The 19182-nt window shown below is 40.8% G+C and overlaps 1 protein-coding gene across 2 annotated transcripts in view; it reads right to left on the reverse strand.

Moving 5' to 3' along the window:
• The window catches only part of MYL3 (myosin light chain 3), a 35752-nt gene continuing 16570 nt past the window's right edge, over positions 1–19182 (reverse strand). Inside the window, exons 2-7 of one of the 2 annotated variants that reach the window (XM_052695953.1) lie at positions 12550–12577; positions 7875–8024; positions 6554–6727; positions 4700–4777; positions 3294–3329; positions 1–601 (exon numbers count right to left, since the gene is read on the reverse strand). In XM_052695953.1, the coding sequence (XP_052551913.1) occupies positions 3301–3329; positions 4700–4777; positions 6554–6727; positions 7875–8024; positions 12550–12577 (459 nt within the window). In that variant the 3' untranslated portion in view covers positions 1–601; positions 3294–3300. Of the gene's footprint in view, positions 602–3293; positions 3330–4699; positions 4778–6553; positions 6728–7874; positions 8025–12549; positions 12578–19182 lie in introns of those variants that run through there. The other variant, XM_052695954.1, reaches the window with a different exon arrangement.

Here is a 19182-nt window from a genome sequence, read left to right on the forward strand (position 1 = left end):
GACAATGAATCCCATGTTTTACTGCAAGAAAAACAGGACCAAGAAATGCACAGTGAAACAATTTCAAGTTTTCATTGGGAAAAACATTTCATTTGTTTCATAGACTGGACTGTTAAAAGGGGAACACATCCTTGTGGAGAATAGAGAGAAGGGATACATTCTAGCAATACAGCACACACCTTTATTTTGTGTTGTTCATTCTTTACACTTTAAGTGTTAAAGGTAGTATCTTCCAAAGCTGAGAAACATATAAAAAAATTTTGCATTTGTTGCTGATTGCTGGGAATTCTTTTTTTGCTGTTTTTCATCAAAGACTAAGAATACTCCTTGCACACGAGACTTATGCAGTTGGCTTCGTTTCTTTTCTCTTATTGCATTTACAAATGCCCAGGTATTCGTGGTTCTGGTTCTGTTTGTTCAATTTCCTGTTTTCTTCCCATGAGGAAACAAGACAAAACAAACAATAAACATTTATCCAAATAACTTCAGGGACAATACGTTTTATAGCTCTGTAGTAGGAATCTGGGCTGGAAAATGAGAAGACATTCCAATAAATCAAAATCCAAGGCCAGAATCTGGGCTTCTCCACACCTGTCGTGTCCTAAAAATAATTTTTAAGCATTAGAGGAAGAAGGCAGAAAGAAACAACACCATCAAGAATCAACCTCAGTTATCCAAATAGCGTACTCATTTTAGGGGCAGTGAGGCCCTATGAAGATCCCAATGGACATCAGATTTCATGCAAGAAGACAAAAAAAAATCCTTAGATTCCATCTCAACCCTGAAATCTTACATTTAACATATAAATGGTTGATAAAATGTGGTAAGCAGTGATATAGAAAGGTGATAGAGCCATGCCATATATAAGGCTAGTGTAAAGGCCTAGCTTTACAAAAAATAAAATAAAATCTCCAGTTGTTGAGCCACTGCTTCTCCTTCTGTTTAGAACATCCCTCTGTAGACAGCAAATACGGTGTTCATGGAGATTTCTCCTCCTCTGCACTGGCAGTTGGACTCTGTATCTATGTCTCTTCTTTGAGTGAAATGAATCACTTTGCATGCTCCAACTGACTTGATCTCCTTTACATTTGGAAACTGAGATACCCAGCTTTCGTGTAAGCATCTTAATCTGATGGGAGCCAAGGAATATTATGTCAGCCAAACACTGATGCACTCTAGCATTTCTCCTATGGTCACACAAGTTCAAGCCGTGGGGTAAAATCCACTTCCTGACACATTGGCAACTAAAGACACTCGAGATATTCCTGAGTACCCCAGACACAGGGCTGCTATAGGCTCTGCTTGGTATCTGTGAGACCATATTTGAGACACTAGGAACATCTCAAGCACCACCAGGATCTCCTGTGTGGGACACTGAACTGAGCCCCTGTGAACATAATGTCGACTGTCCCTCCAGCTGTACTGCTCTGCTACTTGAGATTACATGTTTAAACTAGGGTACTTTTGTTGATTGTGCAGAAGTAAATTGTGTTGTCATGATTGCTACGCTAAGAAAAAAAAGGGAAAAACATCATTCAGTTCCTATATTAGGATAGAGATCTAACCTTCCACTAGTATGTGGAAATGGCCTAGAAACATGAGGCACTACTTTATTTTTAGAATGTGATCCAGATTCTCATTAAGTTCAAATCCAGTGTTTGGGAGTTTGTTTGTTATATGCTCTATGGCAAAGGTCCACCAGCCTTTCAAGAGTAAAGACTGCAGCTGTTTTCCCCTAAACATGCCAACAGCAACACTGCAAGAAATTGAAGATGCCACCCCTGAAAGACACCCATCACTGGCAAATCAATTGGTTCTCTGTGAGACAGGGACCTCTCAGCTCCCTTTCCAAACCCATCAGAAGTCAAGAAACATGTGCTGTCCCCTATGCTGCAGGTCTCAGCCTCTTGCCAGCTTTATAGCTTACCCACACTCGTCTTCTTCAGTGGCTAACCCTGTCTTAGGTGATTAGAAGGACTTCAGGCAACAGAATGGGAATTTCCCATGGCAGTGGATTTAGGGAAGGAATAAGGATTGAAAACATCTCTAAACAACAAGCGTGGATAATGCTAACTGTAGGAATATCCAATATGGCTGTGGGCCCAGTCCAGACGTTCGGAATTCAAAACTAGGAGCCAGTGTTGGAAAAATGTGTGCATGTTCAGAGAAGATAAATGCCTGCAAGTAAGGCACATGGACCACAATAAGAAAAAAGTGGTCAGCTTTTAAGACAGCTTATATTTTGGTCAATCATATTTTGGAATAGAAGTCCCAAAGTCCTGGATTTGACTCCTACTTAACTCACTCCCCTGAGTGCCAGTGTGTATAATGAAAAGTCACCACATGGCAGACAGGTCTCAGTGGGCTGGGATAATGTCAGCCCCAAAAGCAAAACAAAGCCAGGCCTGGTCAAGACTGAGTAGAAAAATAAACCAAAGAAGAAGAAAAATAACCCAGAACGAATCTGAAGGAAGCCACTGCCTTTCCCAATCTATCAGATACTTTGCAAAATAGATAGAGTTGGTTAACTATCAGGTCAGACCTTCCTCAAGAGCTGAACCAAGGTAAATAGTGGCAAATGCCAGTTCTAACCAGCTGGCACATTTTACAGGAATACTGAAAAAAAAAAGATGACGAGGCAATACTGGAAATGAAGTTCAACCCATTTGCAATGGCGAGACTGAGATTCCCTAAAAGGCACTGCGGTTTGGAGAGCATTACTGAATAAAGTCAGAAGATCTGCTGGACAAAGCTATTTTCCTGGAAAACCAATTGATTTGCCAGAAGAATCTGGAAGCCAGGTTTTTGGAAGTCCAATAGTTATCTTCCAAATGTAGGCTCCTAAACAGGTACACATTAGTCCTTATCTACTTGTATTTTTTATCCACTTTTTTTCTAGTGGACTCAGTTCTTTCTCATTGACTCTTGTGAGAAGTTTAGGAGCAGCGCCTTGAAAGTGGACATCAAAAATCTAAATCATTTGAAGTTTCCAGTTCAACATAAAAGAATGACATCTTTGGATGTCAAATGCTTTTCGGATTTTAGATGTCAGCAGGCAATTCACCAAACAAGATACACCAAAAAGTTGTGCTGATTTGTTGTGCATTTGACAGGATGAAGAAAAATTTTATCTTATTCTTGATCTAATTCCTTGTATTACATGCTGAAAATACTGTCCTGAATTAATTCTCTAATTAATTCCCCAAGTCTATGTATGTATTCCCCAAGCCATGCCTATCTCAGATGTTCTAACCAAAATAATAAGGTATTCTAAGAGGACAGAAGAGACTTACCTGGTGTTCAGTTAGCCATGATATGTTTCACAAAAGCTGAAAAGAAGAGAAAAACAGCATCATTTCTCAGTTCTCCTACATTAAACTCAGGAAGGTCCCACATGTTTCATCTTAATTATTAAAATTAATTCCTCTTGCTTACTCTGATGTAAAGAATGCTGCATCACTTCGTAATTGAGATTCCAGATACCCTGGTGCTAAATGAGTTGTAAATCCTTAAGATAATATATATTACAGTGCAAGGTAGTCAGGAGTCTGGCTAGCCAGTGGAAATGAACACAAATATTAGTCAGTCTATAGCTTGTTTAATCCCTTATCCCTGGCTACCAAATGAAACTGCCTTTCCAAAGTATACACTGAAAGAACCTCTGGAGTAAACCTCCAGGATCCACAGCAGGTCACCTAGTCAGGTGTCATGACTGTATCTCTTTGGTGAATTCTGATTTAAAAAATGAACAAAATGTGTCAAATCCAAAACATTATTATATTATATTACATAGAAGTTATTGTGAGTTTTCTGTTTGTTTGTTTGTTTTATAGAAGGCTTTAGGTTTCATTTTTCTCCATTAAAAAAAAATCATCATCAAGAAGCGTTCATGATTCTGAAATTCAAAACAGAAAGGAGAAACGCATTGCAGCAAGAAAATATTTTTTTACTTCCTAATAATTTCTCTGAGTTTACTTTAAGTTCATAAGACATTTGGGTTGTCTAAATATACAGATTTCTATTTATTGTCTCCTTACAAGAAGGATTTCCCTGAGGTCAGATCACAAGCATCTTTAAGTCAAAGAAGTCTACCATCCAAAATATTCATAAAAGATTCAGTGAAGATTATAGACCAGCTAAGTCACCAAAATAATACAACAGCCACCACTTAACCTTCAAAAAAGGACTCAGGTGTGTCCAATAGCATATCTGTCTACTAGAATACTGTGTTCTACTGAAGAGTGAAGCATATAGGCTGGCAAGATGTGTGAGATGCATGGTCCATTTACTCAGGGCCAAGTCTCTTTTCTGGCTGTCTACCAACAATGGAATAAATTGGAAGGTCGTTGGAAAATCTTGTAGAATTCTCAGGTCAAAGGACGAAAGAAGATCCTAAGGTAAACATATTTTGTAAGATTTTTGAAAGAAAATCTAGTGATTTTCTGTAAGGAACTCTCAAAAGAGAACTTTATCTTGTTTTTAGAGGACAAAGAGATGGGTTCAGGTAGGGAAAAAAAAAAGAGTAAAATAAGTTTATTTGTATTGGTTATGTAAAATGAATTTGATTGGTTTCAAATTTGGAAAATACCATTCTGATTTTTGGGAGTAAGATCTTCCTTGTATTTAAGCCTTCACAGGAAAATTGCATGAAAGCCTTCAAGTACATGACCACTGCTCAGAATGGAGTGGTCATACCTACCTTCATAGTTGATACAACCATTGGCATCTTCCTGGCCAGCCATGAGCTTATCAACTTCCTCTTCAGTCAACCTTTCACCTGAGTGGAAAGCAAAGTATTTAATTAGCTGAGCAATTCTTAAGAATTTATGAAGATCAGTTCAAAAATCCTAGAATGAGAATGAGAGAAAAGGGAGAGATTTTCTCTTCCACAAATCTGTGTTGCTGACTGCTAGGAAAGCTAGTTTTACCCTTGCAAACAGAAAATTTGATCCGAAAATGAAGGAGACAGAATAAATATGGAAACCTACATGTCATCCTGTTCACATCCTCATTCTTTTAGGGATAAGCTTTCTCTAAGTGCCAAATCTTGAAGGTCTTAGTCAGTCCTTAACCAAGTCCTCACTGGACAAACTCTCAGAAATTTCACTCTCTGTTGTGCCTATTGCTTTGAGGTTCAGGGAGATTCCAATATCATTTTGGAGATCTCTGAACTGAACTGAACCAGTAATCCATTCTGTTTATGTAATTATCCAAATATTGGGCTCATATGTGCCCATAAGGCTTCATTCTGGACAAACAGATGAATCCATTCAGTAGGACTCCCCAGTGTAGTATTAGGCACTGGTTTGAGGATGAGATCAAACGTCTTCCAGAAATGCGTGGGATAAATTTTAGGATGATATGAGCTGAAATTGTAGGAGTTAAAATAAAATACATTGGATTTGGCCCGCTACTTATGTTGTTCTACTTACACATCGCTGATCTCTGACACAAAGGAACAAGTCCTCAGCTGATATGAGCTGATGAAAATTCAACAAATTAAACAGAAAAAATGTTCTAATTTATAGAAAACTTGGTTGTGCCTAGAATTTGACCAGTATTAAGAAACAGAACTGCTCTCCAAATTGAAATACATCCTATCACTGTTTGAAAATCAGATATTTTGCTACATTACTTTTGATTTCTGGAAACAGAATGGTAAGTTCAAAATAATTTCTTGCATTTCAGTAAAATTGACAAAACTACCCAGACTGTTTATATTGTTCAGAGGAAGGTTAGATAGGACATTAGTATTGCCTTTGTGTGTGGGGAGTTTTTGGTGTTGGTAGTAGTAGCTTCTTTTTCATCACCAAGCTTGGTTCCCAAACTTATCCACTAGTATCCATGATGCAAATAAAACTAACATTGCTTTTTTATTATTATTATTCCCTGAATCATGAATAGAAATGGATGTGTCATTGAATGGAAGCACATGAGCATCATTAAAAAACATATTTTTTTTTAATCAATATCACAGCTCAAAACCCATGATTGGACTTCTTTAATCTAAATCAAATCTTTCTTGCAATTGCTCATCCTTTTACTAAAAGTAGTACATGTTACTTGTGCTGATGTTGTCTCTCTTTGTGAATAACTGAGCTTCTGAAGTCAAAATTTGAGAGGACAGAGAAACATTGATTCCTGCTTTAAAAAAAGCTTTTCCATTTCAGAAACAATTCTGTTACGCAGATGACTGATTAAAAAGTACTTCATCCTAGAACTTTTCTTGGAGGTGAAGAAAAAAAGTATGCAAATATTGTAGGAATAGATGAGTTTTCAGAGCTTTTTTTGACAGTTTTTCATACAAACAAAATATTTATAGGAGAAATATGACGCTACAACAAAGAAGGAAGAAAGAACAGAAGGGGAGGAAAGAAGGAAAACAAAGTGTTCAAGTTGCAGGTCAGTGATCTTATGCTTCATTAGTAAGAAGTTGGTTTTTTTTGTCCTTATATCTAAGGATAGTGTGATGACTGAAGACTTGCATGGTTATTTTCTCCACAAAATCACCCAGCCTCAGTGATGAAACTGTAAAAGGACAGGTTCACCTTACCCAGAGTAGCCAAAACGTGGCGGAGTTCAGCCCCCATCACTGTTCCATTTCCTTCCTTATCAAACACACGTAGACCCTCCACAAAGTCCTCATAGGTGCCTGTGTCTTTTGTCTTGGCAATATGCTGGAGCATGGGCAGGAAGGTCTCAAAGTCAATCATCTTGGAGTTCATGTCTGCAAAGGCACAGATAAAACTGAAAGTTTTAGTGAAATCTGAGCTGAGGACTTGTGCTGGGGCATGGAGCAAGGGGAGGTGGTGAGAGTAGAACCGTGGCAATAAGTCCTGGTTAAAGAGGCAAGAAGTATGCAGGAATATGGTAAGTGCAGGTAGAGGAATGGATAGTCAAAGTTGGAAAAAGAGGTCTGTCAGAAAGAAAAGTGTGCTTTTAATAGACGAATGGATAGACAGATATCACCTACATACCACAACAGATATCATCTGTCTGTCATATGCAAATAGCATGGAAAGCAAGCACACTTGGAATCCCAAGGTTTCTGATGCAATAAAAATACAAAACTAAGCAGAAGGCAATAGAAAAGAAGCCTGTTCCTGATATGAAGTCAGTTTTGCCTTGCAGCCCTATAACATAGAGCTATCTAAAACCAAAACAGGAGAGGAGCTTCAGTGTGAATAGGGGGCTGAGAGAATGAGAGTTGTGCATCTCATTTTCCTGATTCTTTGTCTTTCAAAAGCATCACTGGACATTACAGTCCCTTAGGTCTACTTGTCCCATCCAGCACTGTGTCTTTGCCATATCAAAAGATATCACATCTGTTGAATGAGGGCCCAATAGTCTGTTTCCATTAACCTCAGCAAAAGGAAGAGACAGAGAAGTCATCTGGAAAGTCCCTGAATTGTATATGCTGTCCAGATGAGATTTCCTTTGTTATGAACAATATTCTGTACGCAGTGCATGTTGAAGGCTGATACAACTGCAGTTATTACAGAGCATCTAACATGCACTCTTATAGAACAAGTTGTGGCTTTTCTTTCAGTCTGTCCTTTTGTTGACTTCAAATGTCTGAGCTTTTAGTAAACACAAGTGAATGCCTGCCATCAAAGCAATTTTAAAAGGTAACATCTTTCACTGTAAACATACTGACACGTGTGGCCATTAAATCAGTCTCCTAAATATGAGACAATGATATTGGCATTCAGATCAGTTTCATCCTTGGTTACTTTTCTGCTAGAGATTTGCAAAGACTGTTTTGTACCCTTTGGTGTTTCATAATTAGTCTTTCCATCAGAAAAACCTCATCTACTTCATCCCTAATTCTTCAACAGATCTTTTACAAAATGAATGTTGAGGAGGACACCAACCTTCTTGTTTGGGTCTGCCAAGCACCTTCATGACCTCAGCCTGGGTTGGATTCTGCCCCAAAGCCCTCAAGACATCTCCGCATTGCGCATATGTGATCTTCATCTCAGATTTGGGAGTACGGTCAAAAAGTGAGAATGCTTCCTTAAATTCTGGAAGACAAAAAGATAGAAAGAAATGCATGCCATGCTCCCTCGGATAAAGTCAAAGCCAGCCCAGCCCTTCCCCCTAATTAACTCAGCATGACTGTTTTATTTTGCAGTCTGGGAACAAATTTGATGAGCTCTGTTAGTGGTGTTATCTGAAATGTTTGTGTTCCTCCTGCTGCATTTCCTGGTTCAATCAGGGGATGGAATTAAAGAGGTCAAATGCTTTTCTTATGGTATTTCTGGATCAACTACCATCAGAAAGTGTGGAAAACCCCTCAGGAATGGTTGGCCTTGAGATCTTTCCTGCTGAGCAGGAATGCTCAGAGCAGCACGGAATTCAGTAGCCATTCTGCTCATTAGCTAACTGGAAGCTGTATTCAGTATTATACTTTTAGAGAGCACCAACAGCCCACAGATCATCTACAAAATCATCTACATTAGCAGGTAATGAGATACACTGTGATAACCCACTGAAATAATCACACAACAGCCAGGTGCTGGGGGATGGTGAGTATATGAGAAAAACCTTATCATTAATCAGTTGCTATGTTTAATGGTGTCAATGGACATATCTAAAAGAATCCTTTGATTTTTCTGTTTTCTAGCAGTTGATCCAGTTGTGTCTGTAGGAGTCAGATTTGCTATGCTGTCAGCTCCTAAGGCCAGACCACATCACATATGTGGAGATGCAACCACTCACTCCAGTGACATCATATCTGTCTGCTTCCCCAGGCAGAGCCCTTCTCCATGAGCAGCCAACTCTCCTCCACTCCTCTCATACCTTTGTGACCATATCCTCACTTCTTCTGACCAAAGAGTGAGTTCCCCCTCCCCCTCTCCTCCTTTTTTCTTTACTTTACTTTTCTTTTTCTTATTATTTCTCTTTCTCCTTTCTTCTTCCAGTGCTGCTGTTTTTCCTCTCCTCCTTTCTCTTTCTCTTTTCCTTTCCCTTTCCTTTTTTCTATCATTCAATTCCTATCTTATTAATTTCCTTCCTCATCCAGTACTTTCAAAGAGCGGTGCCTTTTTCTTACTTTGAACTAATTAACACTCCCGTTTTCCTCTCTGCATTCTCCCCTTTGCTTTCCCTTACTTTCCCTCCCCTCCTCTCTCCAATCTTTACCTCGGTCACCAGCTGAAGCCCAGATCCCACCAGCATCCCTCACTCCAGCAGAGGGCAATGGTGGATTTTCTTGGACTCCTTGCTGACAGGAGAAGGGGGTCAAAGCCCCATTCCAAGCTCTGTCCTTTCCTGGGGGGGTCTCAGCAGCCAAGGTGGATGGGAAACAAGCTGCATCCCTGAGCTGCTTATCTCCCTGCCCGAGACCTCTTTCGGGAGCAGCCTTTGCACCACCTCCTAAAGGCCATCAGTTGCCAACAACTCACATCTCTCTCAAATCAAATTCAGATGTAATCACCTCTGATCAGAGCATTGGTCTGTGGGTTTGGAAGCACCATTCTGTCAACATACAGAAGCCTTTTTTTTTTTTGGGGGGGGGGGGGTATTATTTGCTTATTTGCTTTTACATTTGCTGGCTTAATGCAAATTTCCATCAAAGCAATGAAACCAGAGTGGCTATGGTCTCCTTTGTCCCCTTGCTAGCCATTAAATCACTGGCAGGAGCAGTTTATATTTTCATACGCCTAATTGCTACCTATCTTCTCATGCTGGATAGCTCATATTCTTCTCGTTTGTGAATAGGCCAGGAATCCCATTTCATAATGACACATTGCCACAACCACTGAATTTTGCTGGCAGTGTAGCAGGAGGACATGTGAGGATGGATATATAACACAGGGCTTCAACCATAGAACATTCTTCCTTCTCTGAGAGTAATATTTTGGGGGCTACCATAACAGGTGACTCTTTGCAAGGAAGTAAGTCTGCTACAGCAACAGCTGTTCCTAAGCAAGGGGAATTGCTAATATCACAATATCCTGGAAGATACGGCTTGAAAAATTTTGAGAAACTTTGCTTTTCCCCCATCACCTCAACACAAAATCAGCTGTCAGAAAGACAGCTCGGGTCAGTGATAAAAGGTTGACTGAGAGCTTCTATGAATCCCAGCTCTCAAGTCCTGCCAGTATAACAGCTGTAAGTTATGTCAAGTGTTGTTTGTTTCCTGACCTGTGTTTTTAACACAAAATACAAGAGTCTAAAGCCCTGGAAAACCAACTGTCCACGTTATTGAACTGGTAGCACACTTCTTGGCAAGGTTTTCATGTGTGCACACTGGTATTGAGGACAGTGCATGCTAGGGGCAATCCAGGGACAGTTATGGACCAGGCCACAGATACAGTGCTCCTTTGTTGGAGGCATTCAAGCCCAGGCTGGAATAGGGCCCTGTGCAGCCTGATCTAGTGGATGATAACCCTGCCCTTGGCATTGATTTTGGGATTGGATGATCTTTAAGGTCTCTTCCAACCTAAACCATTTTCTGATTCTATGGTTCTATAATTCTACACCTAAAGCATCTAAGTTCTAGCTGGGAGTGAATGCAAGCCTGTCTGTCTGCTCGTCTATGAACCCAAGAACCTTCTAAAGGTCAAGTGAAGGAGAGAGAGCAGAAAAAGATCGGGAAGAGGTCATTAGGAAAGGCATTGAGAGGGAGCAGTTTAACCTAAAAGAAGGGAGATTTAGACTAGATGTCAGGGTGATATTTTTCACTGAGAGGTTGGTAAGGTGCTGGCATTGCTGCCCAGAGAAATTGTGGATCCTTTGAGATACTCACAGCTTGGTTGAACAAGGCCCTGGGCAGCCTGATCTAATGAGTGGCAACCAGCCTTTGGCATCGTGTTTAGAACTGGATGATCTTTGATGTTCTTTCTAACCCAAGCCACTCTATGATTCCGTGATTCTGTAAAGCAGAGCTTTTCTGCTTTCTCCCCGAGTGACATTCAGGCTGTTAGGCTCTCTTTCCAGCCATTCATGATAGAATTGATGAACCAGATGTGAGATTAATGATAGGTGCATTTATTGTTTTTCCTGATGCTGGTACACAGTAAAACATCCACAGAATCACAGAACCACAGAACCACAGATGACTTTCCATTATCATGCTGTGCCTGACATACAGCTCTCATTCTCACAGAGACTATTATCTGCTTCCTGCCCCATGGCTTTTCCTTTGATGCTTCAAAGATAGCCTATTTCACAAGTCCCAGATCCCCAGCTTTGCACAGAGTGCACAGATAGACCAGAAGGCAGCAGAGGCTGCTGTAAAGAGAGAAAATCCGCTTTCTAGATATGGTCTACATCTGTTCCAGACCTGGTACCTTTCATGACAGCCATGGTGTTGCTCCAGATTTGCTTTTTACTTGCCATTGCAACAGGCTGGTAGTCAGATAAGCACACAATTTTTATTTTTATTTTTAAATAATGCTTCTCCCATTCTCTGATAGGGTCTCCAGAGCTTATTCTCTTTAGGAACACAGAAACAATGCATATAAACTATTGGGGTACTATCCAATCCACAAGGCATTAACTGATGAGTGATTTAGCTATCTTGTATTTCTGGAATAGCTTTAAGATTCGTGGTCCAGAACTAGGCCTCTTCAGTGGACCTCCCATAGCTTTGGGACTAGAAAAGGGGCACTTTCCTAGAAACTGACAGTTTCCTCCATTCACAAGTGGTTTTTGACCTGCTTTTAGAATACAGAAACTAGAGCTGTGAAGGGCAGCTTGAAAATCTGAATGTAATTCTGGAAGTTTGTAGCAAAGCCTTGATTTCTGAGGCATTATGGCATTTGGTTCCAGTTCAGAAAATCCTTCCTTCTATATCTCTCTGAATCACTCCAACTGTATGGCCCATGATTTTTTCATCTGCATTTATTAATTCATTTTATGAATTTTTCTTAGGCTCCATCAAGATCTTCCAAAGGCTTAGAGACCAAAGCAAAGCTCTGCCATATGTTCAGTTCCATCTATCAATTATCCTTGAAGTACAAAGCAGATATTAGTTGAGGAAACAGTGGACAGCTGCAGGAGATACTGTTCCCAAGACTTTGTACGTGAGGTTTCAGTATCATTTTCTTAGGCTGGGACAAAAGGTTCCAAAACTAATGCTGATGTTTTCCTTTGAAAGAAAAACCATCATTGCTGTCATTATCTGATGGTTTCTGGAGAGATGTCACAAAACTGTAATAAATTAAATTCTGATTAAATACAGGGAAAAGCTCTCAAAAGTGGGGTCGGGAGATTTTCTCTTGAAAAGATTGATTTTTTATTGGTGGGTTTTCATATTTTTGAACTGTGGTTTGGAGCGGTGGTTCTTTGTTTTTGCTTCATAGGCAGAGGAAATGATGTTTTCTTTGACCAAATGTATGCCTAATCTGCATGGTGCATGACTTTCCCCCTTTTCTCTTGACAAACTCAATGGAGGATTTGGAGGAGGGATGAGGCAGAAGTAGAACCATGAACACAAGGTTCTCTCAAGGGAACTACAATACCCACACTTGTTTTTACCCCAGCACTTGCCTCCCAGTGATGGTATTTACTGTGCACAGAAAAGAAACACATCTTCCTCACCTTCAATCTGATCAGGGGTGAATTCAACCTGAAAGAGATGAGAACAGCCAGATTAAAACAAGAAAACCATGCCACAGGTGCCTTTGAGGTCCATGAAAGTCATTGACCCAAACATCCAATAAATTTAATACAGACTGTAGATGTTTCTTCTTACATCCTCCATTGTCCATTATCAGTCAGCCCCACCTTTAGCACCAATAGGCTTCAAATGTCCTTTGTTCTTCTGCTGCTCCTGTGTTCCTCCTGTTGTGTCTTTTGTGTATCCCAAATTCTCCCCTACTACTGATGCCCTCTAGATGATTATGGCAGCACTGTGGACAATCCCACGCCTCTGTGCTAAAAGGGTTTCATCTATAGGCTGTTAGGGATATACTATCCATAGTTTCAGAGCTAGTGGGATCAAGTGAGACTGGCACAAAATGGGCTCAGAGCGAAGCAAAGAAAGGTTGCCCAAGGAGGCTGTGGATGCCCCATCCCTGCAGGCATTCAAGGCCAGGCTGGATGTGGCTCTGGGCAGCCTGGGCTGCTGGTTGGTGACCCTGCACATAGCAGGGGGTTGGAACCAGATGAGCATTGTGTTCCTTTTCAACCCAGGCCATTCTATGATTCTTTGCTCTTGCAGTTTAATCATGAAAATCTGAGATATTGTGGAAGCTCACAATCTATGTGTGTGTAAAGGGTCACTGGACCACTTAGTGGAGGTGAGAGCCATTGAGGTTTACCAAATACACAGAAATACTTAACTCAGGAAGCTTCAGAGTTTTAGGAGTGAGTTTAGGGGTGTTTTGACCTGTTTTTATATCTTTTCCTAAAGCATCCTCTGAAAACCACTGCTGGACTGTATGGACATCTCTCAGGACCTTGTTCTTATGCCTCTTACGCATCACCTTCTATTTCTCACCACTCCCTAACTTCTGGGGTTATTCTACTCTCTGCTTTTACATGACAATGCCCTTTTTGCCACTCTGGATTCCATTCTGTGAGGCCTCTGGGATGATGTTGATCTTGAACACAGAAGAAGAAAACACAGTGTGAGAATGTGACATCCAAGCTTCTGAATGAATAGGCATAGATCAGCAACGTGATTGCACACCAGATTGCAGACTGCCTCACAGGCTTCTATTGGGCTTGTTTTGAGAGAAAGCATGATGGTCTACATTGAAAATGGGATACAAACCCACAGATTCAAAGCGTGCTGGATTAGTAATCCATTGCTATAACCAGTATGCTGCTGACAGACGAGACACAACACAGCTTATCACATATATTTGCAGGAAATTGCATACCAAGAGGGCTGGAAAATGCTTATTATTTATTTCTTTTTCATTTTGTTTTATTTGTTTGTTTAAGAAGATCCAGACATTAGCACCCTAAGAGTAAGGATGGGGAGATTTGCCCACAGAATATAACCAGTCCTTGTGAGAACCTCCTTTATCCAGTTCCTTGCTTGTGGGTGTAAGCTTAACTTCATTTTACAGTCTCCTCTGGTGTAGTCTTTAGCTCCTTTCAAAAGCGTTTGTCAGATAAGCAGGGAGGCTGATGTCCCAAGATACACCAAGAGCAAATAGTTTTCACCCCATTAAATAGTTTTGTTCAGTGAGAGAGGCAGCTACACCTGCCTCTCAAGGAATACTAATACAGTATAATAATAATAATAATAATAAATGGCATCTTTGCTCATGGGGACATTCCTGTAAAGCAGGAAGATTGTCAGTCAGACTGACCTTATGGTGAACACATAAATAAAGAGAAGCCTTCTTTTGTTGTGCATAAATTTGCATGTAAATATACATGTTGATACAGACCTAACAGAACACAAACATACATATGCACCTTCTCTCTTCTCTCTTCTCTCCCCAGCATGAGCACAACCCTGCATATTTTGGGTCAAATTTTCCTTATAAAGCTGATCATCTCTCATTGCTTAAGATTATATTGTACTCTTTGGCAGCAAAGCAGCTGAATGGAGATAAGACATAGTTAATGCCTTCCACACAAACTCCATAATTTCTTCAAGGTGAAATGCAGCATGACACAACCCTTACCACCTAGTTGAGATTTTCATGCTCTTGAGGATTGGAGCCATACTAAGTCCCTAAACCTGCAGCCAGAACACATGACATAGCACGACAGCACCAGTATCTTCTTCCTTCCACTCAGGGCTCCATGGACACCTCCCAGCTGGTTTTCTGCCTCCAGATACCCTGAGCTGCACAAGGAGATCCAGCATTTGTAGCTCACCATGAGTGCCTATGGGGCAGCTGCAGACAGCCCCAAATGCACTCTATCATTTGCAGCTAGTAACACTGCAAAGACAGAGAACTCTTTGCAGGAAGCTCTAATTATCCATCATTGGTTGCTGAGAAGTTCTTGAGAGAATGATGTTCCTGGATCCCTCTTGCAGGATATGCTGGAATAGCTGAAGTTGGCCATTCTTGAAAGCAGTGTATTTGGTGCAGAGGGAATTACTGGTTTAATCTCTCTTGGTAGAAAACATCAAAAGGCCATATTTTATTTAGGTACCTCATTTAATCAGCCCTAATCCTATGGATGAATCCTTCCCCTACTTATATATCCTACCAGTGCCCTGTCTTTTTCTTCCTACCATACTATTTCTGAGCATCTTCTGGCTTAGCAAGAAAACATCTGATGGACTTGGAAAAGAAGAATTACAACTAATCCTGCAGCTGCTGAAAACCAGGCCACTTTGTTTGTGTCCACCCTCCTCAGCCCTTATCTAAATCAGTTCATTTGGGAGATTATCACTTTGTTTGTGATTCTCGGTCATAGTTTATCTTGAACAAAGTCCAATTAATAAAATAGTTGCCTAAATGGCAGCCAGGAGACTGTCTGGCAGGAAGTATGTAGAGAACATAAGTTAAGGAACCAACACAAGAATAGCAACGTTCTTTCCTTTCTAACACAAAGACAGATCCAAACATATCTTTGTCATGAAGATTATAATCATCTGTATTAGGTTCTATCCCAAATTTGCATATTTCATCCAAATTACAGGTAAATATCCATCGGGGAACACATTTATACAGGTGCATTGTCAGCAGACAGCCTTACACTCAGCCTGTCTAAATATATAAAGCTTTGTGAATTTGACTGAAACTAATTGTCTATTGAGTTTATTTAGGCATCAACAGCAACTGTGGTGAAATAAGGCCAGAGTTGCTTGCAACTCGGACTTAAATCACTTTGATGGATTGTTCTTGGGAAAGAATTAATCTCAGCTACACTTAGATGTAGGCAGCCAGATGTAGTCAACCATCTCTCATTCCATGTAACCAGCAGAGTGGAAGGGACACTTCTAGGGTGTGATTTGACTTTGTTGAGTTCTGTGCTTGAGGAAGAGATTAATTTTGCACTGATTTCCATGGAGTGGATCAATCAATTTTACAATGATGATATAAAGAGCCTGGCTGACTCACACAGATAGATGTAGATGCCTTTTCTTGATCTGGTGAATCCCACCCAGAAAGCTTGAGCTGGCCCTCCTGGCAGACTGCAGGCCAGGAGAAACTGTGCCAGAACAAAAAAAGGATGACTGCAAATTCCCACGGCCAGATCAAAGGGAAGGACTGGGCTGAAAGGCTGAGCATGCATCACCTCTAATCACGGCCCTATAAAAACACTACCCAGAGCTGGACGGCTGTGCATGACAGCTGACAAGGCTGTGGCAGACAGTTTGACCAGACCTACCGCCCAGGCATGGCTTCCTCTCAGGAAAGCTGCAGAGATGTGTGGGTGGTGTCTACTGCTATTTTCTCCTCTCTCAGCACATGCCACCATGGAGTTGAAGGGAAAGGCAAGCCATCATTTACCCAACCACAAGGTATCACTGAAAATGAATGGAACAAATTTAGGCTATATTTAGATTGAAGATGGTTGGGGTTTTGTTTTCCCTCCTCTCTCTCTCAGTGTGGTATGGAACACTCAAGACCAATACCATCTCCATGTAGTAAGAGGAAAGGTGCAGCTATCCATGATGACAGCAGGACTCTAGGCTGAAGGGTTCCAGAGGACTGGCTGTAAAAATGAGGTCAGGCAAGCAGCAGACAAAGGAGTCCCAGTGCTTGCACCTACATATAGTGGCTCCATACCCATACTTCTCCAGATCTACTGCATTAGGCTTCCAAGGGAACGAAAGCCCCCAGCAGCAATTCTGATGCCCAGACCCACCCCAATGCACAGGCAATTACCCAGCTTCCCAACAGCATCACTCCACATTTTGTTGAACTCAGTCAGCAGAGCATCCTTCATCACCCAAAGCTGCAGAGCGTACTTACAGACTTAATGTGACTTTGCTTTCCCAGATAGGCTTTACATTCTCCAGTTCCTTGGGTTAACTAGTATAATTTCCCTTGGGGTTTTATTTGTTTGTTTGCTTTCAAAATGCTGACACTTCAGAAGATTTAAGTTTACCCTGGCATTTTTTTTTTTCTGTTGGCCAATGTGGTTTCAACTCAAGGACATTCCTATGAATGCCAAGGACCCACAACACTAAGGCTTACGATGCTGTTACTTGGTACAAATCCATGTGAGACAGAGCTGCTGACTGCTAATCACTTTCCTCTTGTCCCCTGCCCCGATGTGTGGGCTGTGTTGTATATTCCTTGTAGATACCAGGCATCTTAATTAAATCCTTTTCCCACCAAATGTAATGCCAGCTTCCATGAAGTTTTAGCAATCTTGTCTTAATTACCTGGTTACCCATGGCACAAACGTGACTGTCCTCTCTGCGTAAGGATGGCATTAAGCTATTTTTGTCCCAGAGAGACCAGGAAAGACATACGCATCCTTTTGTGCTTTGAACGTCATTCACAGCTTCTTATCTCAGGCACTTTATTTGTGAACCCATAGTATCTCAATCAAACCCATAATTCTACGCATGCTGAGTCGGTCATAGCTAAGCCTGAAAGAAGTCCTATTAATAAAACTGTCACTAACTAGCATCCAGGAGGTTATATGGGGAGAAATATTTATGCAAAGCAAGAAGGGAGCCCCTCCAGAAAAAAAATAATCTCATTTTCTTTTTGTTTCATAGTATTCTGAAGAATACTAATACAAACATCAAGGTTTTTCACTTAGCTGTGACAGAACTAGTTCTAGAGAAGGAAAAGGATCTTTTCTATTTTGCTCTTAGGGGACAATTTAGGAAGCAGACATGCAGCAGATGGAAAGGAGCCCAAAATGCCATAAAGATCAGTGTAACTGCGTTGAGATTGCATTGTATTTCACAAACATGTTTTCTTTTTTCCACTAAGTCCTTTTAAAATCTAATAATAGTCATCATCTCCATTGTCCTTTCTCCTGTCCCTTTCTGCGTAGAGCAATTAGGCTGTACACAAACTCCTCCACTGCCCATGGGCAAACCTTGGCACACAGTCAAGTCTCATTCCTTGACTATTTGTAGTCATTCCTGAGTTCTCATCATCTCTGGCTTCTGAAATTCTTATGGTACATCTACATTTAGTTCCCAGGGTTGTGCTAAGGATGAGTCAGGAGGAACTGCACAGTATGGACACTAGACTAGAACATGAGCTGAGTTCAAATTGACTGGAAATGAGAGTTGGTTGGCTTTTAGTTTGGCCATTTAGATCTGTGGGGCTTTTTTCTGTTTGTTTGCATTAATGGCAGAAAACATATTGTTTCAGAGTCTGAAAACAGAATTGTTGACCTTTTACTGATAATGAAAGATAGAAACAGACAATTATTTGTAACTCAGTAAGTTTTCTTTAACAAGAAAAAAAAAAAGAAAAATATAGTATATGCTTTATATCAGAAAAATGGGGAAAAACCTTAAACAAGATCATGGAGAAGATGCTGCCACATAAAGAAAAACAAAAACATTTTGTTTCCAGCACAAATCCTTACCTAATGGAAAATGGTCACCTTGAATGTTTTGTTTATCTGGATCTCCTAAGAGTTGAATAACAATATGTCACCACTTCTGCCATTATACCTTCAGCAGACTTTATGGTTTCAAGGTAATTGATGAGTTTTGCAGCCATACTGAGAAGTGGATTTGGGGAACCCATGAGGTTTCTCTGTGAGGAATGAATTAGAAGAAGACTCTGAACTTCAGTATTTCAGATTATATCTGCTCTGCCATAGCATGGTAATCTGAATCCCTTCTAGGTGAGGAAACTGCACCCCAATAGTTCTACAAGGCATGGATTCAGGAAAAGTGTCCAGGTATACAGTGACTCAAAGCAGCCTTCCCTTTGGCACTGATACTCAGTGATTGCTTATCTTCCCTTGCTCCCTTGTTTTTCATTCAGGAGTTGAAAAGCAGAGCAGGAAGGGAGGGGAGGGGAGGGGAGGGGAGGGGAGGGGAGGGGAAAGGAGAGGAGAGGAGAGGAGAGGAGAGGAGAGGAGAGGAGAGGAGAGGAGAGGAGAGGAGAGGAGAGGAGAGGAGAGGAGAGGAGAGGAGAGGAGAGGAGAGGAGAGGAGAGGAGAGGAGAGGAGAGGAGGAGAAGAATAATGTCCCAAATTGGAAGAGACCCATAAAGATCAGTGAGTCCAAATGTGGCAAAGTAGCAGTGCATTTTTCAATTACTGTGCTTTTCCAATTCTGGCAGTAGCCTATAAATCAATAGCTCTCTTTTTTCGAATGGGGAATGC

The sequence above is a fragment of the Tympanuchus pallidicinctus genome, unplaced genomic scaffold (assembly GCF_026119805.1).
Source record: "Tympanuchus pallidicinctus isolate F22 unplaced genomic scaffold, pur_lepc_1.0 scaffold3, whole genome shotgun sequence".
NCBI classification, from domain to species: Eukaryota; Metazoa; Chordata; class Aves; order Galliformes; family Phasianidae; genus Tympanuchus; species Tympanuchus pallidicinctus.